At 48.5% G+C, this 23677-nt stretch overlaps 3 protein-coding genes across 7 annotated transcripts in view; 2 read left to right on the plus strand and 1 right to left on the minus strand.

The window, feature by feature from the left end:
- ARIH2 (ariadne RBR E3 ubiquitin protein ligase 2) overlaps nt 1-5870 on the plus strand; it is a 35634-nt gene extending 29764 nt beyond the window's left edge. For 3 of the 4 annotated variants that reach the window (XM_033072026.1, XM_033072025.1, XM_033072028.2), the window contains 4 exons: nt 78-221; nt 584-652; nt 1569-1652; nt 2127-5870. In XM_033072026.1, coding sequence (XP_032927917.1) covers nt 78-221; nt 584-652; nt 1569-1652; nt 2127-2198 — 369 coding nt within the window. In that variant the 3' untranslated portion in view covers nt 2199-5870. The remainder of the gene's footprint in view (nt 1-77; nt 222-583; nt 653-1568; nt 1653-2126) is intronic. The other variant, XM_033072027.1, reaches the window with a different exon arrangement.
- Nucleotides 5871-6004: 134 nt separating this feature from the next.
- On the plus strand, nt 6005-23593 carry P4HTM (prolyl 4-hydroxylase, transmembrane). Its single transcript, XM_033071847.1, has 9 exons — nt 6005-6253; nt 6324-6405; nt 15647-15837; nt 16866-16962; nt 18999-19161; nt 20784-20969; nt 21336-21426; nt 21873-21996; nt 23272-23593. Exons 1-9 carry the CDS (start codon nt 6005-6007, stop codon nt 23499-23501), a joined length of 1413 nt encoding a protein of 470 aa, XP_032927738.1. The 3' UTR covers nt 23502-23593.
- Nucleotides 6412-15640, minus strand: LOC117002448 (secreted frizzled-related protein 5-like). 2 transcript variants are annotated; one of them, XM_033071566.1, is made up of 4 exons: nt 13210-15640; nt 12317-12489; nt 11300-11386; nt 6412-10177 (listed from the first exon to the last, which is right to left on the minus strand). In XM_033071566.1, exons 1-4 carry the CDS (start codon nt 13533-13535, stop codon nt 9843-9845), a joined length of 921 nt encoding a protein of 306 aa, XP_032927457.1. In that variant the 5' UTR covers nt 13536-15640; the 3' UTR covers nt 6412-9842. The 2 variants fall into 2 exon arrangements, with proteins under 2 accessions (XP_032927457.1, XP_032927455.1); XM_033071564.1 differs by having other exon boundaries at nt 11300-11389.
- Nucleotides 23594-23677: the final 84 nt, after the last annotated feature.

Raw genomic sequence — 23677 nt, forward strand, 5'->3', positions numbered from 1 at the left:
GAGCTTGTGCTTTTACAGCAGTACTACTCTGTTCTCATGCCATTTTTTTCCTTTCCCTGTCTCCCCACCCCTTGCAGTGGGAGAATCACAATAAAAGCCTACAGCTGGAGGCACAGACATACCAACGAATCCAGGAGAAAATCCAAGAAAGAGTTATGAACAACTTGGGAACATGGATAGATTGGCAATACCTACAGAATGCTGCAAAACTACTTGCAAAGGTGGGTACACGTAATTGTGTCTTGTTTGGCACAGAGAAGAGAATACATGCCAGAATGCTAAATTCTTAACACCAAGTATGGAAGGAAATTTAAGAGTTGTGGTTTTGTGAGACAGTACTTCTGGTCTAGGACATGAACTAAGCAAAAAAATCACCTAGAAGTGACCTCTGTGAAGTCATCCTCCACAATACACAGACCTGCACAAGTTCTTCCAAGGAAAGTGTAGGAAATTCTACTAAGAACTGTCCACTTGTTAGGAGGTAGCTTCTTAGCCTATAGTGATCACATAAATGTGATTGTGCTGACTTCCAAGACTGAGACTCCTGTCCTTTTTTCTCTCTTTTTCTCCTAATCTCTGACAGTGTCGTTACACCCTGCAGTACACATATCCATATGCCTACTACATGGAGTCTGGTCCCAGAAAGAAACTGGTAAGATGTTCTGCTCCTTTTTTGCTGATAACTTTTTGGGGTATAGCTGGCAGCATGCTGGGCTGAATGCCAGAGCTGGGCAGTGTCTAAAATGTTAGTCCTGAGTTTGATGTAAGGACAGGATAAATAGGTGGGTTTGCACCTTTCTTCTTCACTTCCAGCAGATGAGCAGCTCTGTCCTCTTATACACTACATTGTTTTCCCAGGGGACTTCACTGCACTTTCACTAACAAGCCATTTATCCAAAATGTTTTGAGGCTGGAAGTGTGCTTGGTAAGATTTATCACGATGCTGTGGGCCATATTTCCTGTGAAGAGCTGCTGGAGGAGAGCTTTTCCTTGGATCAGGGTGTAGCTTTGCTTTTTATTCCTGGTATAAGTTCCTTGCTGGCTTGGTGCATCTAATGGGCTGAAAAATCACAAAAATAACCTTGAATTCAGTAAAGAGTTTTTGTTTGACTCGGCTGTCCTGTAAAACCTGTTATAGAATCTGTCTTCATGGCATCATGTGTTCCCTAAGGCTGTGGATAGATGTTGTCTTCTGGATCTGACTGTGCCAGTGGAACAAGTTGCTGCTCCCAACAGTGGTTATCAATCCCTTGACTCTGCCTGAAGAGCAACTTATGAGAGCTTTTTGTTCCCTGTTTATGACAAAATAAGCTGAATTAGGAAATATTTTGTCATGTGCAGTTTTTAGGCTGACTGGGTTAATTTTGAGTGTTGCAGGTCGGGGAGTGCTTACACAAGAAATGCCCAGAAGGGGTGATCCCATCTAGATGAAGGTGGATGAGGAGGAAACACAAACCTGCTCTGCCAGCAGTGCAGTCAGCAGAACACATTTGTCTGCTCCTCAAGTGTAATGAAACTGCTCCACTAAACTAGTTTCTCGTTGGTGTCTCTTATTTTGCTCTTTGCAGTTTGAATACCAGCAGGCCCAGCTGGAAGCTGAAATTGAAAATCTCTCATGGAAGGTGGAGCGAGCAGACAGCTATGACAGAGGGGTGAGTGTTCTGCTTGCTTGAGCCTGCTGGCCAGATTTTGTTTGTTGGGCTTAACACTTCTGCAGGAGCACTAAGGCTGTCAAGTGAGGGTTCTGAGAAACTAGATCCAAAAACCACCTTTAGCCAGCAGATGATGTAGAAGCAGAGTGCTCACTGCCTTGTGGGAGGGGAAGGAGGGCTGCAGGGATTCCTGCAAAAGGAAACAAGTCCCACGGAGCTCTGGAGGAGACTGTGTGCAGCCTTCTGGTGAAAAGCAGTTCTCTTAAGTGTGTAGCATTTTAGACAGAGCAGGTGTGGGGTAACTGCAGAGGGAGCCCACATAAAAAGGAAGAGATCTAGGATCTTGTAATCCGGAGTGTACATGACGTGTGTGATGGTTGGTGCTTCTCAAGCTGGAGTTCAGTGTTCCTCTAAGGAAAACGAGGTCTTCTCCAGGGATTTTATGCTAACATTTTGTACCTTTTCTTTTACCAGGACTTAGAGAATCAGATGCACATAGCAGAGCAGAGACGGAGAACCCTGCTGAAAGACTTCCATGACACATAAGAGAGGAGGAAGTGACAGTGCAGGGGTGAGAGCAGCGAGTGAAGTGATGGTAGCTTCACTAGGATAAGCAGGCACTGCCTCTGGGAGAACACGGCCAAGGACAAAGCCACCCCCTCCCCTTGCAAGTCAGACACATGCAAACACCACCTCTTAGTCCAGTTTGTTCTCTTATCTTTCTGTTTCTGTTTCTGCCAGGCTAGAGGCCAGAGCTCAGATTGGCGTATTTCCTGGGCCATTATCCCTCCTGCCCTTGATGGTTTCAGAAGGGGAGGGAGTTTTTTTCTGAATGGCTGTTAATAGTGTTAGATCATTACAGTTTATGTAATTTTCAACGGTTGTACAATTATACAGACGAACCTTAGAATAACACAAAACCCTTTTTAAAAATAAATTGGCAGTGGAGTGTTTTTCCTTAATCTGCTTGTAAATTTAATGGGCTTTTCCCCCTCTCCCTCTCCCTTCCTCTGATCTGAAAATCCTCCTAGTCACTGAAGGAGGTTAAAAAATATCTCAGCTAGATTTTCCAATGCTCCTTTAACCAGGGCATTGCAGCACTGGCATTGCATGAGAGTGGCTGGTGTTAAGGGTGGCTGCTGCTGTGTCTGGCCTGACAGTACCGGCAGTGGCTGTGATTCAGTATGATCACATGTGACATCTCTTTTTCTTGTAAATCAGCTGTGCAAAATCCAGCTACACAAACAAAAGCAAACAGAGGAATTGCAGGGGACAGACCAGGTTAACACTGGGGGATATGCCTTGAGTTTGAGAGAAATTGAGAGAAATCAGATTCTGCATTTGATGAATTTTAGGTCTTCCATGTAGATTTTTGCTTTACTTGTTTTTGTGGGGAGGATGTTGTATTGCCAAAGTGAGTGATGAGGGAGTAGTAGCATACAGTTGTTAATCAAGGCTTGGGGCTTTAGCAGAGTGAAAGAATCCATGTTATAACAGTGCCATGCAGCCTGATAAAGATTATTTGTGCCTGCTGGGTAGCATGGCTGAGAAAAATTGATCTCGTTCATCAAAGTGAGACTAAACACCTCTACTTTATGAGGAGGAAATATTATGTACAACACACTCCCTGGCACGTGTTGGCAATGTGGACGGGCACTTGAATACAGGTGCACTGCTTGTGCAGAGCCTGCACCAAGCCAGGCAGAAAATTAACTAGCAAAATTAATTTATTTGTATATTAGTATTGATGCTGGTGGGAACTTATCAGAAAATTGATTGTTAGGAGCATGTGGAGCTTTTTTATTAACATTCTCTTTTCTAATGTAAAATATACACTAAAATAAAAATATGAAAACCTAGTTCATCTTAGTAGGGGTTAACATGAAAAAGGTTATTTAAATGCTGACTCTTGCCTGTTTGCCACAGGAAGCAGGCCACATACTAGGATTTCACAGATATCTGTATCACTTGCACCAGGAGCTTGTTTGCAGCCAGTAAGGTGCAGCTGGAGTCTGATCTGAGGAAATTTTCACCTCCGTGGGGAACTCATGGGATTCTCTTCTATGCTGTATTTGGAAGTGTTGCCTTTGATGCATCCCTGTATTGTTCTTATGCAATGTCACTTGATAAAGATTAAACTGGAGGGGGGAAAAGTGCTAAATTCCTGTGTGTCAGAATAAGCTAACTCTGCTGTTGGAGCCTCTTTCATGTACCTGAGACATGTGACCCCCCAGGTATTTGCAGCAGGTGTAATTTGGCTCATAGATTTTATCAAGACTGATGCATTAGTTTAAACTAAAGGAGTAGCTGTCATAGGAGCTAATTCTGTGGCCATGCTTGCTGTACACAGCAGAAAATTTCAAACTGAGAGGCCTTTACCTTCCTCCCTCCCATCCCTGATGTGGGATCTATCCTCAGGGAACAAGGGAATGCACTGCGAGGAGCTGCTGGCCATGGAGTGAGTGTTACAGCAGAAGCAGCTGAGGGTAGGGTAGGCTTGTGGAGAGATGGCTGGAGTCAGGGAGCAGGGCAGGGAAGGGGTCTGTGGTTTCTGGGAGCAGCACTGCCTGCTGTGCCAGAGATCTCCATAGCCATGGACTCCTCATGTTCCTGCTCCGTCCTGTGCTGGCTCCCTCGAGGCTGGAGCTGTAGAGATAGATTTGACCTTGCTCCAGCCACTGTCTCTTGACATCATTCCTTACTCTGCATCCAGCAGCAGCCTCTCTGTGCCCTTCTCATGATATATCCTAGAGGTCAGTCTCTCTTCCTCTCCTCTTCCCAAATTATTGTCTTGGCATGCTGCTTCCATGGGTAGGGATAGTAGAGGGGGGAAGGTTTGCTGAGAACCAGCAGTTTGCACTGAATATAACCAATGTTTAAACTATTCTTTAAAAATGTAATGTGCAAAGTACTGATTAGGATAAAAGCTGGTGTTCTTGTTGTATAAACATAACTATCTTAACACCTAATCCCTTTGCAGAACAGGTACGTGGAGTCTCCTAACCCCAAAGAATTTTTACTACTGTTACATAATTGTCCAGCTTTGAGCTAAGTGAGAATGAAGTTTTGTCTCTCTCCTTCCCTCCTTCCTTCCCTCCCTCCCTCTCTCTTCTATGCCCCCACAAAGTATTTTGCTATGAATCCTTGTTTGTAGACAAGCCAGACCATATAGCTGTGGCCAGGCCTACTGAACAGCTGCTGAGGAACAGTAATAAGGATCGCACAGTGCACCCACTAATTCTTTCAAATTTTCTGAAACTAGAGCTTTGTCAACAGTTCCATTTATTTTTTAAACAAAACATCCTTTCTGAAAGTGGTGAAAGTGCTGGCTTGCACCCACAGATCTTACTCTGGGAAAACAACAGGACTTGCTTTACAGCCCAGGCAGGACCACTTCTGTATTGGTGTTGTACAGAAAATCATGGACTTCAACTAAATGTGCAGGGCACAGGGGTTGCTCGCTCTGTGTGTAAGGTGAATGACACTGCTCAGGAGGCAGATGACAGGAAGGATGTGGGGTTTCTCAACACCAAAAGAAAATGCCATTTTTTCCCCCTCTAACATGTATATGGCCCTTTTTGAGTTAGCAAGGTTGTGTGGATGTAGGTAATAAAAAGTGGCTCAGGAGTTGTTAATTCTGAGGTACAAGTTTCCCTTTGATGCGTTACTACTACAGACGTGGAATGTTTGCTCTCTTTTTTCTTTTTTGCACTTGTTTCCAGCTCCTGCGCCGGCCCGACACCTCTCCATCCTTGCATCTGGTACTCTTTTATTTGGGCTTCGCTTGTGTTAGTGCATTGGCTGCCTCATCTCTATTCGTCCTCAGGCTCCCCAGACTGTAACAAAACGTTTTCTACTGACACCACAAACTGCATGACTGCTGCCCTGCGCAGCGAAGTCTCTGTGCCCTCCCGCAGACGGGGCAGCAGGAGGTTTCTGTACTATAGTCTTGCACTCTAAATTTTAGACTTTTTAAGCAGGTGAAAAATAGAACTTTATTTTTAAATGAGGCACTTGTTCTGGGAATTCCTTTCTCGGCCCCGGTCTGGTTGGGTTTGTGGGACGGCGTTGAGGTGTGTGGGAGGGCACAGCACTGCTCCCACCCCTCGATTTTCTTCGCAGGCACCAGAGAGGGGCAGGGGCGGCGGAAACCGCCCGGGAGACGGTTGCCAGAGGTGTGCCCGTGGTTTATTTGAAATAAATTGTGACTTTCTAACTTGGGCGGTGTCCTGGCTCTCTTTAGCGGTGGGATGGGGAGGCCGCTGTCGCTGTCCCCGCCCGCTGTCCCGCCCCGCGGTGACGCAGCGCCCGGGCCGTTGCCGTGGTGACGCGGGGCCGGCCGGGCCGGGGCGATGGCGGCGGCGGAGGCGCCGGCCGAGGGGCCCCCGCTGCCCGGCCCGCCGGGGGGCCGCCCGCGGCCCGTCTGCTCCCGCCCTTACTTCCTCGTCCTCATGGTCTTCGCTCACCTCTATGTCCTCAACGTCCTGGGGCTGCTGCTCTTCGTGCACCTCAGCGCCGGCGAGCCCGGCGGGCCGCCCGCTGCCCCTGCGCCGCCGCCGCCGCCGCCCGCCCGCGCCCTCCCGCGCCTCGAGGGCATCAAGGCAAGGCCGCGACCGGGGGCCGGGGCCGGGGCTGCTGACGGCTGAGCGCTGACCGCTGCTCTCCCCGCAGGTGGGCCACACGCAGCGGGTGGAGCTGGTGCCCGGCAGGGCCCACTCTGTGCGCACCCTCAGCCTCAAGCCGCTCCTGTTCGGTGAGTACCGGCCCCGCCGGGGCAGCTGCTGTCGGGGCCGGGCACGCCGGTAGCGGGGGGGTTTCTGCCCTGGCAGCGGAGCGGTGTGTGTGTGCCTGTCTGTCTGTCTGTCTGACACCCGCCGCTGGCTTACACCCACTCGGGGGAAAATGACTTCCCGCGTGTTGGCATCACCTCCCTGTGCTGCTGTTCCTTGGGGCTGCGCTAAACAGCGCGGTATCGTTTAAGGTATGTTGATGCAAAATTCGCAGAGGTTACGTATTCTGGATGGCCCACTTTGAAGAATTTGGAAGGTTAACCTTTCCAGATTTTTCAGATTCTCTGTAAAATACTAGGAATGGACAGCAGATCACTGGCAAGAACCTTGAAGAAACTGCTCAGTATAAGGAAAGGAGAAGAGATACCCAAACTTCTGTTAATAAATTATGAAAAAGCAATTTAGTATTGATGCTTCGTCACTAAGAAAATGAGTAACAGGCGAATTGATAGATTTAAAGTCTTCCACCATTTTGTATCCTGTTCTAGATTTATCTTTATTTTTGCTACACAACATCTGTATTTCAGATGTTTTGAGATCTTCTTTACCTTTCTGTGATGTTTTGCTGTCACTAGTCAAGTGTCACTAATTGAGCTCTGTGTTCTGAAAAGCCACTGACAATATGGTAAATAATTTGAGGAGGGGGAATCAATCATTACAAAATTCCTACTATTTCAAAGTCAGAGGAAACCTGTTGTTTCTAAAAAGATAGCATAGGGAGTCTTTCAGATGCTTTCTCAATAATATAAATTGAGGGATTTGTTCTGATTCCAAATAGATTGTATACGCGGAAACCTCACCATTAATTTCTTAGTGGATTTCTGTCTGACATTCACTAAACAGACACACCAACCTGGAACTGATAACCCCACTGAATCACAAAATTGATGCCATTACCAGATCCATGGTCTGAAGCAATTGTTTTGGCTTTCATTCAAGAAAACTCCTGTTTCCTCTTTCCCTGCCTTTCTAGTACTGCTGAAGTGAGAGTTGGTCCTGGCCTGCAAGGAAGGTGCTGAAAATGATAAAAGGCAGGTTTGTCCTGGCAGCAATCCTGCAATTTTTAGCTTCTTGTTCCAGCACCTCCATTGGTTTTAAGGGAAGTTTTGCTCCCTGAGGATGCCATCACAGTGAGACATTCACCATTTGAGATGCCATGAGTCTCTTCTCCTTTGTCCTCCGATAAGAATTCCCTTATTTAGAAACTGCAAGTTACAGGACAGTTCTTATCTCCCAGATGAACCTGCCAGGAGCCAGCTCTGGCTTTAAAAGACTTCCAGAGACTTCTCTATCTATGCAAGCAGTACCAGCCTAATTCAACTGGTTTAAAAAAACTTAATTCATTGCATCTCTGTTGCTTAAATTAGTGGAAGTGTTTAACTTGGTTGTGTTTGGTAAATACAGAAGCCCTTAGCAAAGACTCTTGAGTTTCTGGGGATTTAACATGAAGTGCTGCAGCATACGAGAGCCAATTTAAGGAAACAGAGCCTGGTCTGTCATCTTTGCTTTCAGCAGAGCAGGCTGCAGTGGGACCACAGCAGCAGACACTCATTAATGATTTAATGTGTTCTCTGGGCTTCAGAACATGGTCTGGGCACCGTAGGGAAACTGTAGGTTTGGGTTTTAGTTGTGGGTAAGTCACATCTGCATGGAACCCCAGGCATATTTTATGGAGCTATGAAAAAATCCCTGCCCTATTTTTTTCCCCCTCTGGCTACAAGGCATCATTTCTAAAGCTTGTAAGTCAGACCATCTGTGCAGTTTTCAGTTGGGAAACACTAATAATCAAATAGCCCTGCTAATGGAAAACAAATCAGACAAAGCCTTTTCAACCTTCAGAGCTTTTATGTGTTCTGTTTTCCAAACGCGGTCTGTTGAGAAGATACTGCCATTGCAGGGACCACCTGACAGCAGATTCTGTGGATTGGGCAGCAGTTTCTAAGACAAGACAGGGGGCAGGAATAAAGATAGGAAATTTGGCTGTGTTTTTCTTCTGAGCCTCGGGGAAGAGAAGTAATCACTGCACAAATGTCAGGGCGCAGCTGAATTGCAGTATGCGTGTCTGAGCGCTTGTTTCAGCCCACAGCAGTGTGAGGAGGAGCCCGCAGCGTGGGTTGTTGGTGCTCCTTGTGAACACGGGGAGGCAATGTGTCTCCAGCAGACCGATGTGTCTCCAGCACACCGGCTGTCTCTGCACGGCATCACCAACAAGGCAGAAAGCATTCCTCCCAAAGGCTGTTTTTTCCAATTTTTTTTTTTTTTTTAAATTTCAGCCACAGGTTTAAACCAATATAGAGAACTTTGCATGGACAGTGCTTTGTTAGGCAGTAGAAATCCGACTTGTTTCTCATTTGGGGATTTGCTGTTTTCTGCTCTGTGGTCTGGAGCACAGTGTGGAGCCCTGCAGGGAGTGACAGTCCTGCTTGGGTGAGAGAGTGAGCTGCAGAGAACTTGGTGAGGCTAAGGTTTCCCATATTTTCTATATTCCTTCTGTACAGGTGGAGGAAGGCCAGGCAGCTGTGGAAGGTTTCTCCCCTGCTCCCATATCAAAACTGCAATACCTCCCAGTCCCGAGCACAGTTGCTGTTCACCAAAGCAGAACTTTGAACAGCTGATGTCTCATTCATGCTCTGCTTTTCTCAAGGTTCTTGCAATATCCCCCCTACCAGAATCTTCTGATCCACACTGAATTTGTGATGTTGAAAAATAGTTTTCCCTGTTACATAGAAACCCTCAGCTATCTGCTCTGTGCCTTTCCTGCTTGAGAATGGCTGTTTCCTTTGTGTGTGTGGATGCTCATCAACTCTCAGTGCAGGAAGCTGAAGGGACAGCCTGACTCGAACAAAGTTCAGCATGCAGTTTTTACAGGGCTGGGCATGGCTGGGGTGGGTTCCTCTCCCCGTTAGTTTACCTCAGACTGTTCAAGAGTAAATATTTGCTCCATTACATAAAAAGTATCACTTTGCAGTCAGGGAGACTTTCATGTAATCTCTGGACAGAAAGCAAGCAGGCACTTGTACAGCATCAATGTCACAGGGTCAAATAATGAATCTGAAATACCAGCTCTGATAATGAGAACTAGAAGGAACTGTTGTTAAAGTTTCTTCTAATTTGTCCTCACCTGCATAGTTAAGTTTGGTTGTGATGTTGGATCCTACACAAAGCTGAACATAGCATGTCCTGGATCTACAGAGCCTTGTGAGAGGAGCATGTTAAACCTGCATCCTTAAGTTCTGTCTTGGTGAAAGAGTGATCTGTAGTGAAGCCCTATCTGTGCACTATGACTGCTTCAAATCACCTATAAATATGACTGTACATCTCCAAAACACCAACTGCCAGGGAAAGGAGTTTTCTAGCCATAGGGAAGGGAGCAGTTTCTTATTGCTGGAATTGAGATTTTTCAGACCTTCCATCCCGCCTGTTCAGGGCAGCGGTGATGTTTCCACCTCCGCACTGCCTGGTGCAGGTTCCTGTTCCTCTTCTGCCAGGCATAGGCCTTGTTCACCACCACTTTGTCACTCTGTACTTCACCACTTACAACGAAGACCCCTGCCTGAGTGCCTCTCATGATGTTGTGGGCGCAGGTGGCATCTATGTCCAGCCACTGCTGGAGCCTGGCAGGGATTTCAGTTCTGAGGAGCGGGCCATGCTTCAGCACCTCCACCTTGGAGGGGTCCAGGTCAAAGTCCGAGATGCTGGTGGTGGTGTTCTTCCTCAGGATTCGGATTTTCACTGCTGCAGGGGTTGGAAAAAGAGCTGTGAGTTCTGTTTGCTCTTCATAGCTCTCACCTACTTCAAGACAGAGCCAGCCCAAGGCTTCTCTGCTGTCTCTGTAATGTGGGGAGGTATCTGTCCAAGCTTTTGCAATTGCAGTGAAATTATAAAAGTTCTCATTTGAGGTTAGTTTCCAGTACTGAACACTATTCTTAGAATCACAAAATTATTTAGACTGGAAAATACCTCAAAGATCAAATTCAACCACTATCCCAGTACTGCCAAGTTCACCACTAAACCATGTCCTCAAGTGCCACATCTACATGTCTTTCAAAAACCTTCAGGGATGGTGACTCAAGCCCTTCCCTGGGCAGCCCGTTCCAGTGCTTGATAATTATTTCGGTGAAGAAATATTTCCTATTACCCAATCTGAACCTCTCCATTGCAACTTGAGGCCTTTGTTACCTGCTCTTGTTACCTGGGAGAAAAGACCTCCTTCTCAATCCTTCTCAATTCTCAATCTCAATTTCCCTTTTAAGAGTGGCAAAGATTTATCAGCACCACTGCAGAAACCCTGGAGGAATCATGGGCACAAGCAAGCAGATACATAAAAGTCCTGGTCTTGTGCAAATTACTTTACTTTTCTCTGAGCAGGGATTTCAGGAAGTGACATGACTGACAGCTGCTTGGGGTTTGCAACTTTTTTCTTTTATTGAAAGTATCTTTATTTTTCTGTATGTGTGCCTGAATCCAGGACAGTATCTTGAAAACGCCTGCCATCTGATTGAGCAGAACCAGTTTAAAAGTTTAAAGTAGCTGGCATGGAATTTGCTAAAGATTCTTATAGGCATTGATTGAAATGCTTGTTTGTAAGAGAAAACTAGAGTGCTCCTTGTTTTTAGCAGTCACAGACCAAAACCAAATCAGAGCCCGCAGAAATAAATCAGAAATAAATCAGGTCTGGGTCAGCTGGGTCCTCCTGACACCTCATAGCTAAGGTGGAAACTGAAAATCCCAGGGATCTGCTGTAAAAGCTGCAGTTTCTCCAAGTCAGTATGTTATGGCAAAGCTATTTTCTGTCTATGCCACTGCCTGGCTGCTGGAGGGAATGGCAGCAATTGAGAGGAGAAGGAGAGTACTCACCAAAATCATTTGCACAGAGGCTTTCTAGGATCTCCCTGGCAGTGCTGGCCTCCTCAAGCTCACAGTCCTTGCAGCTGGCTCGGGGCACTGCTGCAAGAGAAATTAAGTTATAACACCCTTGTCAAGCTTCACTGGAAAAGACACAATGAAATTTTGAGATCTGCAAGTGGTGGCTTGCTGTTTCCTAGTATAGCTTCTTCCTGAGCTACCAAGGCCCTGGAGAGATACCTGAGACAGGCAAGGTGAGAAATGTTAGACTCTCCTTCCTGTGACTGGGGCAGATCCCGCTTGTCGTGCTTTGTTCAGGCTTGTGTGTGTTGCTGCATGTTAAAGCAGCACAGAAAATGCTTAATGAAGATCTCCTAATTTGGATGAAACAGCAAAGTTTCCAGTGGTATAGCCAGACTCCATCCAGTGATGCTGAAATGATGTTGTTGAAATGTCTGTTCTCCCCTTAACTGCTCTTGAATCTCCCCCAGCGTTCATCAGTATCTGGGTGTTAATTGAGTCCTTCAGACAGACTTTTTTCCTGTGTAACTCATGTCTGCAGAGGCTCATGTCCCTTCATGATGTTTCTAATGTTTAGAGAGAAGGCTTGCAAAACATTTCTTTTTGCATGTTTTTAAGCCCTAGACACAGCTGAAAGATCGGGGCTGCAGCTCCATAGCTCTGCTGGCAGCACATCTCGCTGCTGGGAGTCTGCACTCCATGAGCTCTCCCACTGTGCCTGGGCCAGAGGCTTTGCAGCCTTTCCTTCCCCCTGCCCCAAACCCTGCGGGGTCTGATGGCACCCAGGGAGCTAATGAATACAGCAGAGAGAGGAACAAGCCACAGTCAATGTTATGCTAATTTTCTAGACACAGTTCCCAGAGAGAACAAAACTAGAATTTGTATTTTTTTTTTTTTTTAAACACAGCTTAAAACCAGAAATATACAGAGTAGAAACAAGTCATAGGATCATCCTTTTGAGCTTTCAGTGTTACTTATGGGAAAATACATGAAGAAAAAACCTCTTACTTCTCCTGCTTGAGGAATTTTCATCCATGGAGACTGCTGCAATGCACAGCTCGTGATCTGCAGGGAACTTGTTGCAGTTCAGGATTTCGGGCCAGGGGTAGCCGTAACAAGCCATGACGGGCGCACAGCTTCTCTTGACGGCTTCGCAGAGGCTGCGGCAGGGATAGATGAGCCTGGGGAGGGGATGGGTATTCAGTGCCTCTCTGTGCCTGGCAAGAGGCTGAGGGTCGAGCCCTAGCACCACTGCTGCTGCACAGGGCTGTGTTGAAGGGTTAGCAGGCAATTTGGGGATCTTTGACTTTTTTTTGAACATTCATGCAAGCAAGCAAGGAATTTCTGAGGACAAGAGGGGTGAGGCAAGCTGCCAGAAGCCCTTCACCTCCTTAGGGATCTTATCTAGTTGTGTAAAGACTGATTACCTTTACAGGTGCCTGATTACACACCAAATTTCCGTAGCAGCTCTGTACTTTGAGAACTGCACCTCAAAACTGGGGATTTGTTTCTGCTGCTGGAACTGTTGGGAAACAGTTGGGAAATTGAGAAACTGTGTTCAGGACAGGAGCTGTGGTGAGGGGCTGCACAGGAGGTGGGAGATGTGTGCCAGCAGCTACTGCAGGGTATGAGGGGCTGGCCAGGGCATGTGGCAGCAGTGCCTGGGGTGAGAGAGCAGAAGAATCCCAAAGAGGGAACATATGTCTGCTGTGATATGAAATGTTCATGTTTCGCTTTCAGAGGGATGTTCCCTGCTGAGTAATCCAATTGTCCCTTGCCAAGAGCAGCAGCACTGCTTTTTGGGGGCTGCTCAGATCACACAGAATGGATTTTCTCTCAGGAGTTGTGCTCCTGCAGGGACTTAACTGTTACAGCTGAAATAATTCATAAAAGCATCTTACCTGTCCAAGCAGATCGGTGCAAATAGGGAGCAGAGGAAAATCCTAGCATCTGGGTGGCATTCACGGGCCAGCAAGGGCAGCCAGCTGGAAGACTGCTGGATAACTTCTGTCATGGTCTCATGCTCCAGCAGGTTGGGAATCCTCATCTCGGAGTAGCCGATATCGTAGCACAGGGCCATGCGGTGTGGGATGGGCATGCAGCTGGAGGATCTCCTCAGGTAGCTCGCCCAGGCGCCTGGAGAGCCCCAGAGCAGCAGGCGTGCCAGGAGACCCAGGAGCCACGGGCCACCCAGCCTCGAGGGGTGCCTGCGAGGGGACATGGCCATGCTTGGAGCAAGTGAACCGACAGCACACCCCAGACTGAGCTGCTCCTGACTGTGGAATGCCTTTTATAGCCTACGAGCCACCTCTTTGTCAATCCATCCTCATTAAGTTCGGCCCTTTCAGAGCCCTCATGGGGAAGACAATGCTCCAATTTTCATTTGCCAGCGGCCCCGATTGTTTGTATTTTAGCAGGGGTTTGGCTTAGATCAGCAGGTGTGGAAATGAGGGCAGTTGGGGAGGGATGAATGACTTGGCCCATGTGTCTTGGGGCTCTTTCAGCCAAGATTGAATCTCTGTTTGACACCAGTGCTCCAACCCATCCCCTTTCTCTTGCTCCAGGATTAGTCATTATTTCATAAACCCTAATGTTTTCCTCTCTTTTGTTTTTTGTAAAAGCAATCAAGTGTTGCTTAAAGTCAATTAGGAGGCATTTGTTTAGCCGGATCTATTGTTGAACAGGCAGGGAGATAGGATGGTCTCACAGCCACAAGTTAACTGTTTCAGAGAGCTGGGGGCAGAGAGGAACTAATTTGCAGCTGTGGAGCCAAGTTGTTTGCAGATGGGATTGGCAGCGCTCAGCTGGAAACCCCCTCACCTTGCAACCTGCATGACCACATGCTTTGCGGTTAACAGAATTCCTACTTCATTCTGAAATCCCGTTACTACCACTGAAGAGTGGAATTGTCCTTCCTCCAGCATGTAATTAAGGTTCCATAAGCCATCATTATTGTAGCCCAGTTTGAGGAACTGGAAATACTGGGGGCATTGGTTGCCAGTGCACAGTGGTTCATTTGGACCTGGTGTGGTGCCATGAGGTTCAGACTGGTCAGTAGAAGCTCCAGCTCTGAAGCATCCTCTGGCACAAGGACCCTGTGCTGCCTGTGGCGGAAATTGTTTCCTTGGAGTGTGTTAGGGATACAGCTGGCTGCATTGTGTTCCTGGGGCTTCCCAGGAGCAGCTCATTTTCTACAGGGCTGGTTCTGGTCTGTGCTTAGCAGGAAACCAACTGTTTATTGACAGCCTGAGCCGATAGGGTTGATTTCAGGTCATGAAAGTAATTAATTTTTTTCCCTCCATTTGAGGATTGCTGCTGTAGTTGATCTATAATGTGTCCTTGGCACATACCTGCAGGAGCTCTAGGGAGCTGCAATTTGGAGAGCAGGACCTTGGGTCTAGGAGCACTTAATCTGTCCTGCATAGGTGGTTTTTCCTTCCCTTTTCAAAAGTGTCAGCAGCTGGTAACAAGGTCACCATAGCTGTGACAGACACCAGCCAGAAGAATCCTCTCAATCTGCCGCTGTGCAGCTGTGCTCTGGAATGGGACCTTTCCAAGTGCATGCCCAGTGTACCATGCAGTTAGAAGTCTCCTAGCCTCATGGTCATTGGTGGATTTCTCTGCACTTTAATTGCATGGGATTGCCTGATTGCTGCTGGGTTTGTGCTGCAAAGGAAGGCTGGAGATACCTGGATATGGAGCCTAGCATCTTCCATGTCTAGTATTTTCCTCTTTAATACTGCATTTGAAGACCATTTTTAGTGGGGGATAAAGAGAATGAGTGGGAGTAAGTTAGAATTTTTTTCTCCTTTCTGTTTGAGTTTCATAGTAGAGCACTGTGTCATGCTTCTGTGAAAGGGATTTGGTTTAGTGCAAAGTGCATCCTCTCCACGTGAGAGCAAGGATGTCTGAAACCCTGGCCATCACCACTGCCCACTGTAAAGATTTTTGGCCCCCCTTCCAGTAAAGCAGCAGTTCCCAGACTGTGATCCACATGGCACCTTTGAAATGGTAATATGCAGTGATATGCACGTGTTTGTTCACTCCTTTGTCCATTGTGGTGTCTGTGAGAGAGTTTAAGGGCTTGACCCCAGGATCCAAACATTTAGGAACTGCTGCTATAAAAATACCTGCCTCCAGCAGCTCAGGTGTGTGGTGTATACTCTTTGAGAGCCCCTCTGATAGAAGGGTGGATATTTTTGAATGCCCAAACTTAGACAGTTCCTAAATTTCCCCCCTATGTCTTTTGATTTTTTTTTCCTGAGTGTCCTGCCACCAGCATAGGATCCCACTATAACAGTTCCTCAGTCTCTGTTGCTGCTCACACTTTTGCTGCAGAAATCCCTGACTTCCTGACAGAGGAGGAGTGCAAGCTCATTGTCCATCTGGCAAAGCTGAAGGGACTACAGAAGAGCCAGATCCTACCAACAGAGGACTATGAGGAAGCCATGGAAATGATCGAAATCAGCCAGATGGACATTTTCAATCTGCTGGATCACAATCAGGATGGGCAGCTGCAGCTCAAAGAGGTAGAGTGTGGGATAGACTGGGGAAGATTTGCTGGGGACCCTCTGGCACATCCCCTCATCAAGTGCTCTCTCGGTTACTCATGTGCTTGGGTGGGGCCAGACCCCAGGATATACTGGTCACAATTTGCTTAATTTTGTGCCTCAAAATTTGTGCTGACCTTCAGAATGGAAGTTTCTGGGGCAATGTGCAGCAGTTGTCATGCTATTGGGGGGCAGCAACAGTCCTTGGCAGGACTGTGTGTTTTCAATATGCTGGATAAAATGTTCCTGTGCTGTGGGTTCTTGCCTCTTGCTGTGTGCTGGGAAGTGAGTTTGTCACATAGGCCCTGCTTTGTGCTGCTTGTGGGGAACTTACTGTGTGAATTCACAAGCCCCAGCAAAGCCACACCTATTGATGAGCCAAGGGGGATAATAAGCCTCTTGTCCACAGCTCTTCAGCACCTTTGTCCTGTATGGCAGGGTGCATCAGGGCAAGTACTGACAGTTCAGGTGTGTCCTTCCTCAGGCTTCCATTTCAGGTGAAGCTGGGAGTCTGAACTATCCTGTGCACCACGAGTGCTCTGGAGTATGGGGAGCTGTGTCAGTGACAGCCCATGGCAAGGCTCCTTTCTCTGAAGTTGAGAGCCTGCTGAGAGCTGTTCAGGCTTCTGCATTTCTCTGTACACGTTGAAGGGAGGAACTTTGTTCCAAGCCCTCACCTTGGACAAGTAAAAGCATTCACTTTTATCATCAATAGCTTTACTTTCCCTTCAAGAGAAAGCTGTGCTCTCTCCACCTCAGGGCTGGTTAACCAAGTCCCAGCAGTCATTTGCCATGACCTAAACTGAAAATAACAGCACTCATGAGCAACACTCCGTGTGTGGCTGCCAGATGATTCTCACTGCAATCGTCTTTGTGCAGAAATGTGCCAACGCCTGTCTGGCTGATGTGCTGTAGAGGAGATCCTGCCAGGCCTCATGCAGGGAATCTGTAGGGTCTCAGGAGTGCAAGAAACCAGTGGGTTTTTTTGATCCATTTATGAATTTCAGGTGTTGACCCATACTCGACTTGGGAACGGCAGGTGGATGACCCCCGAAAACATCCGGGAGATGTACACAGCGGTCAAAGCTGATCCTGATGGGAATGGTAAGAGCAGCTCCATGGGAATCCCTTCACTCTCAGCACCTTGGACACCTTGCACAGCCAGGTGGGGGAGAGCAAGAGCCATGTCCCTGCCCAGGCCTTTTCCTCTAGCTGAATCCTTTGAAGGGAAGTAGCACTGGACTGCCCTAGACACCTTCTGAGGGAAGTAAATGCAGGGTAAGCCTCTTACTGCAGCACTCCTGCCCCTGAATCACCACTCTAGTGGCTAACTGGTCCCACTACCTGGGTTTGGATCTTGCTGGAGCAGGACCAGACTACAACTCTGCATTCCCTCTCTCCTGTCAGACCTGCCTTGGTTCATGCCCTGCTGTAACAGGATCTTAGGGCTGTGCTTCTTCTCTCCTGGTCTGAGAGACCGCTCAGGTTCTGACCACAGAGCTCTTGTTATCTGGGATGCAGATATTCAGACACACATTGCATGCCCTCCTGTTTTCAGGGAGACTTTTGCAGCAGGCCAAGAAACCCATGTCACTGTGAGGGGAGAGTGGAATAAGTGGAGGTGAGGGTGATCTCATCTGTCAGCCTTTGGTGCTGACCCTTCTCTCTGCCACACAACCTCTCTGTATTCCATGAGGCCACTTCTGCCCCTCCTGCCCCCAGTCTCCCAAGGGCTCCTGCTGGTCCGGACATACACTCTAACCTCTGCTGCTCTAATTAGAGTGGCCTCAATTAAGCAACACTCCATTTCCTAATCAAATTAAGTGAATGCACAGACTCTCCACACTCTCTTCCAGTGACCTGGCATTGAGAGCTGCCCAGGAGGAGCTGCTTTGGAGTTGAAGCAGTAGCAGTGTGAATGCGTAAATATCCGGAGGGCACCCTGTGTAACTCTCATCCAGGCTGGTGGCATTCTTGGCAGGGGTATGACTGAGTCCTCAGTGGCTTTTCCACCATTCTGGACATTAACAAATGAAAGGTCCTGTTAAAGGGCTATTGGCAGAACCTTGCTTCCAGAGTGTTGCTTCCCTTTTTGTTAGATTGGTACATGACACTGAGAGACCAGGTCACAACCTGGATGTGGCACTGCGTCATCAAAGACAGGGGGGAGTAAGGGGAAGTGGGGATAGAGAGACACTAGGAATAATAACAGTGGATCATTTAGTAATGACCTGAGGACATGGCACCTGTGAAACTGTCCCTGACTGACCCTTGTGGCCAGTCCTTCCTCCTGCCAGGGGGTGCTGGTGCCCAGGGAGCAGAGCTGGTACCCAGCAGTACTGGGTTTGCTGCCTGAGTGAGCTGCTCTCCCAGCTCATGGTGTGTGCTGGGCAGCCCAGGGCAGTGCACTGCATGCTGGTATCAGGGACCTGTGCAAGGATTCCCTTCTCCAGAAAGAGGAAACAACGAATGTGAGGATTTTCCTGAAGCTGACAAAGGCAAGAGTCCATCCCTTGCTGATTCCAGTTGACTGTAAACAAGAAATACCTGTTTTAGGAGAAACTGCTTTATACCCCTTTCTTTCCTGTTATTTCTATTTACGCAAGACCATACTGTCATGCATTCCTCATTTATGTTTTGCTATTACACAAATGCAGAACAATATACTGCTTGTTTTGGGTGTGGCTTTTTGTAATTACCCAGCAAGGTCATCTAGAAAATGTGGTCTGAGGTCCCACTCAGTCCTTAAACATGTTCATTTAAATATCTAATAACCTCGAGACATTGGGTGGCACAGACTTTCTTCTGTATATCAGAACTGTAGTGTCTGTTTCTCTTTTTTGATGTATTGATTTGTGTGTTTCAGGAGCTTTTTAATGTTTAAAATGGTGTTTTGCTTGTCGCAGTTCTGACCCTGCACAATTCACTTTGGCAGGTTGCTCTGTGTCCTGTGCTGCAGGTGAGAGCATTGCTGGAGCCCATGACTATGGGCAGAAGGGGTGCACCCAGTGGTGGACCCAGAGTGGGGTGTGTGTGAGGAGGCAGTTTCTGCAGTGCCCTCAGCTGGTGTTTCTCCAAGTACAGGACACAAGAACTATTACCTGCACCAGAGTCAGGTGGCTTTTCCTATGTTCCCATAGGTGTGCTAAGTTTGGAGGAGTTCAAGCAGTTGAATATCCGTGATTTCCACAAGTACATGGGAAGCCAGAAAGTGAAGATGAGTGACTTGGTGCGCAACAGCCAGCACACCTGGCTGTACCAGGGCGAGGGGGCACACCAGGTCATGAGAGCCATTCGGCAAAGGTAAGGGCCAGGCAGCTGAGGGGAAGTTGGGTTTGGATAGGCACAAGCATCACCTGTGTGCTGGGATAGGCAGTGGCAGACTTGCTAATATTCACACTTCTTAATTGTGTGAAAAGTCTTTGGAGTACAAAGAGCAATGAACACAGACAAAAAATGGAGAGAGGAGGTTTTCATTAGAACAAGAATTTGTATTGTCCTGTGGAAAGGGAAAAAGAAAAATCAAGTCTTTCAGCATCTCCATTCACTTTTGGGAACAGCTCTATAAAACCAGGAAGATTTGGCAGTATATGAAATCATTCATTCTAATTAGTAACTGAGCTTACTGGGAGAAACTGCCTGTTTCCAATGCTGTCTGGGTGCCAGCAGTTACTGTCATTTGCTTTAGTTACTCATGCATTTCACTGAAATCTGTCTTTGCTGTTCAGAGCTGACTTTTTAAAAAGCACGACTTCACCTTAAATTAGTCGAGTTAGTTTAATCCTCCTAGCACACATATTGTAGGGTAGCTCATGGCAGATGGGAGAACCTCTTACCCTTCCCTTCATCTCAGATTTGGTACTGGGAAGAGCTGAAGCTCAGCATGAAGGCTAAACCATGTAGTTGTAGTGAGTTTCAGATAATCGGCTGGAGATCAGCTTGTTCGTGTGGTGCTGGTCCTCACCCAAAATGTGGGTGGGTGAAATCTGTCCTGAGGCCTGAAAAACAGCTGTTGGCCACTCCTTTTCTTCAGTGCATTCCAGTGGGAAAATGGGGCCACATATTGCCTTGATTAGAGCAGACTGTGGCTGCCACCTTCTCTGTGCCAGCTAGCCAGCACACACAGGCATTGGCATTCTGCTTGTACATTCTCCAGTTGGCCACTGTCAGGAGGATGTGAAGACACAGCACTGAAGGAGTCTGTTAGTCCTCCCTGGGACCAGGCAGCACCTGCAGGGGCTTTGCCATCCTGCCCAGGTGCCACATTGTCCTTGCACCTGCCCCAAGGGCTTCACCAGTCCGGATTCTCAGAGCTCTGAGTGTTCTTTGGCAGGTCTCAAGACGTACCTGCTTGCCTTGGGGATGATCTCAGATGTAGCAGTGGAAAAATCCCAGAGCAGGAGGGCTCCAGTCTCCTTGATCACTTCCAGTGCCCCTCTGCCCTGGGGGAGGCTGCTGAAAAGGCAACAGGGAAAGGTGAGTTAGGTGACAAGACTATTCCTAGAGCTAGTCTCTCATTCACTCTCACCAGGGGGCCTGTGCTTTCCTAACTGTCCCTGAGGTCTGTAGGTGGTGTACAGGAGTCCAGAGAAGTGATGAGATGCCACATGAAGGCTCCAGGGACATGCACAGAAGGGATCTTGCTGAGCAAGCAGAGTCTTCCTGAGAGCAGTCCTGCTGGAGATGCTTCCTTCTGTTTTGTTTTGATTTTTTTTTAACCTTGATGAGGGTTTTCTGAGCCGATGCTGATGGTCCAACAGATCTATAAGGACCTGGTTGTCTCTTGGCATGCTCACTGCAGCCCATCCGTCTCTCCGGTCTTTTGGGGAAGGGGGTTCTTTTTCTCTGGGTTTATTCACTGCTTGGGAGTAGTGGCTGACTAGGGTGAGGGTGGATTTCCACTCACCTGCTCTGCTCTTCCCCAGGGTAATGCGCCTGACTCGCTTGCCCCCCGAGATCGTGGAGCACAGCGAGCCGCTCCAGGTTGTGCGGTACGACCAAGGAGGGCACTACCACGCCCACATGGACAGTGGCCCCGTGTTCCCTGAGACTGCCTGTAGCCACACAAAGCTTGTTGCCAATGAAAGTGCTCCCTTTGAGACCTCCTGCCGGTAAGCTGTCCCCTGAACACGTTAGACAAGAGCCATTTCACCTCACCTCATCTTGCCTGGGACTCAGTGCTTGGGTTGTGGGCTCACAAACCAGCTCAGGACTTCACTGGCATGAAGGGGTTTTAAAGGGGAGGTGGGCAAATCCTGTAGGTCCACACAAGATGAGCCTGCCCCAGCAGAGCCTACAAACATACTCTCTACTCTGGGTAGGAGTTTTCTTTGTTGTCTTTGTGTTACTCTTGGAGAAAAGCTGATGGTGTAGAGCATTGTAAATCACTGTATTTATGGTGGAGTGGCAGGGCATGGAGAGCCCCTGTGCACCTCCTCCTGCTCCGGGTGTGTCTCCTGACAGCCTCTGTCTTGCAGGTATGTGACCGTGCTGTTCTACCTGAACAATGTGACTGGGGGAGGTGAAACAGTCTTTCCTATCGCTGATAACAGGACATACGAAGAGATGGTAAATGAACCTTGCCTACATGTTACTCCTAGGGATTCCCAGTCCCTCTTGGAATGTCTTCATTCATTGTGGCTGCAGAAGGGGTCTGGTGCACTGGGTTGGTGTGCATTAGCATTTGTAGCTAGAGCATTGGGGAAACCGTGCTCCACTTACAGTCTTTATCCTCCGAGGACAGGGGAGGAGGCACAGGGCTTTCACAGCTCAGGTCTCCCTGCTCAGAGGTGTGAGGTGTCAGGCAATGTGTTAAGAAATGGCAGCACTCAGAAACAGGTTATCAACCTCCTGGGATCTGAACCTGGCTGCTCCAGGTGGGTTATGAAAGCCCCTGCATCAACTTTAAGCCATCCTGTGGGATACTCAGGCAAGCGTTGAGGGGCAGGGACAACCCAGTGTGTGTGCCTTGTTCCAGCCCTGTTTGTGACACATTCCCTGTGGTTTCTCTCCAGTCTTTGATTCAGAACGACATTGACCTACGAGATACGCGGAAAAACTGTGACAAGGGCAATTTGAGAGTGAAACCTCAACAAGGCACTGCTGTCTTCTGGTACAACTACCTGTCAGATGGAGAAGGTACAGGCTCACTTCAAAACTGGGCTCTTGGGAGGAGTGGGACTGCAGTAGGTGACAGCCATCATCTCCTTGCAGCATCTGGGAGCTCGAAGAACAGCCAAAAAAAGGGTGGTAGCTGCCTGCTAGTGGGAACTGTAGAGTCTTTTTGTCAACAGCTGAGTAGGAGCTTCCTGACTCTGAAAGGCCTTTGTTTACAGGCAGTAGGTCAGTGGCTCCTGATGTCTTTGGGGGACAGGACTAGCTAGCAAACAAAGACCTTGGCTGCACTCACCATCACCAGCTGCCTCCCATCCTGCTGTGCAAGCTGAAACTCCTGCTGGAACTTGGTCTGCAATTCAAAATGTGTCACTGATGTGGTGTTGCCCAAAGGGGTGGGGAGGGGAGGTAGACAAAGGCACAGCCATCAGCTCTGCAGCATGAGGACACATGGGCCACCCCATGCCACGCTCGGGGCCAATGCCTGCTTTGTAGCTCAGCCGCAGCCCCATGATGTGTCCTTGGGGCTGTTTTTGTCACGAAGCTCAGCACAGTTTTCCCTGACAGGCTGGGAATTGACATGAATCTTTAAGGCTGCTGGTGAGTGTGGCTCCAGAGGGTTTCCATGGCAGATTTTGAGCTGTGGTGGAAAGAAGGAGTGTAGCATCCCAGATCCCCTGAGAGCAGCCCATGTTTCCATCTCTAGAAAATCCACAGAGGAGGTCACAAAACCAGTGTTTGGGCTGTTGGGTGATAATATCAAGACCGTCACTCTCCTGTGACCCCTGTTGTGTTTTTATGAGCAATTTCTTCCTAAATGGAAAGTGGCTGCTGATGCAAGCCTGCCACAGAAAAACGACAGGATCATTGTAAACAGGTCATTTAGAACTGCTGAAATGCAATCTCTAAAATGGCTGCAAGCCTCTGGCTTCCAAGGGTCTTCTGGTGGCAGTACCCGTCTCTTCTATGCCAGCCTTCCTTTTTCCAGAAGAGCTGAGAAAAACAGACACTGTGATCTGGATTGTGGGAGCCACTTGTGCTGAGTAGAGAGATGAAGGCAGTGGGCATTTTGCACTCAGGAAGCCTGCCCTGATGAAGTCCTTGTAGGTGCTAGGGTGAGATGGCACTAAGATGGAGGGGTGCCAGGAAAAGTAACTCTTGTAATTTATCTGAGCTCAAATCCAAGCAGGTAGAGCAGGCAGGAGAGATGGCATTGGTGTTTGCTGGCTGTGTGTCCCTGTGCAGTCCCAGCTGTGCCTGCCCACCTTTGCCACCATCTAACAGAGCTCTGCTCTGCAGGCTGGGTGGGGGAGCTGGATGACTTCGCTCTGCACGGTGGCTGCCTGGTCACCCAAGGCACCAAGTGGATCGCCAACAACTGGATCAACGTGGACCCCAACCGCCGGCGGCAGCAGCAGTTCCAGCAGGAGATGGAGCGCTTTGCGGGGTCTGAGGCGGGGGCCGGGGCCGGAGCCCCGGGCGAATGGACAGTGGACAAGGCCTACAGCGGGGTTCACCTGGAGCTGTAGTGCCGGGAATGCTGCAGCGCGCACGTGACCTTTTCCCGCGCGGGGCGGGGGGGCGGGGCCGCGTCGCGTGCCAATAAAGCGTGGAGACACGGGCGGCGCGTCCGCGTGCTCTGGGGGCGGGGCGGCGGGGCTGGCCAATAGGCAGGGGGGCAAGGCGGTGGCACGTGGGACTCGAC

This window comes from Catharus ustulatus, chromosome 13 (genome assembly GCF_009819885.2).
Source record: "Catharus ustulatus isolate bCatUst1 chromosome 13, bCatUst1.pri.v2, whole genome shotgun sequence".
Classification (NCBI taxonomy): domain Eukaryota; kingdom Metazoa; phylum Chordata; class Aves; order Passeriformes; family Turdidae; genus Catharus; species Catharus ustulatus.

Coding starts and splice junctions, on each gene's coding strand:
- P4HTM (XM_033071847.1), top strand. CDS start 6,005: ATGGCGGCGGCGGAGGCGCCGGCCGAGGGGCCCCCGCTGCCCGGCCCG. Junction 6,254..6,323: donor CGCGCCTCGAGGGCATCAAG/GCAAGGCCGCGA, acceptor CTCTCCCCGCAG/GTGGGCCACACGCAGCGGGT. Junction 6,406..15,646: donor CCTCAAGCCGCTCCTGTTCG/GTGAGTACCGGC, acceptor CTTTTGCTGCAG/AAATCCCTGACTTCCTGACA.
- LOC117002448 (XM_033071564.1), bottom strand. CDS start 13,535: ATGGCCATGTCCCCTCGCAGGCACCCCTCGAGGCTGGGTGGCCCGTGG. Junction 11,390..12,316: donor AAATTCCTCAAGCAGGAGAA/GTAAGAGGTTTT, acceptor TTTCTCTTGCAG/CAGTGCCCCGAGCCAGCTGC. Junction 10,178..11,299: donor CCTCTGTGCAAATGATTTTG/GTGAGTACTCTC, acceptor CAACCCCTGCAG/CAGTGAAAATCCGAATCCTG.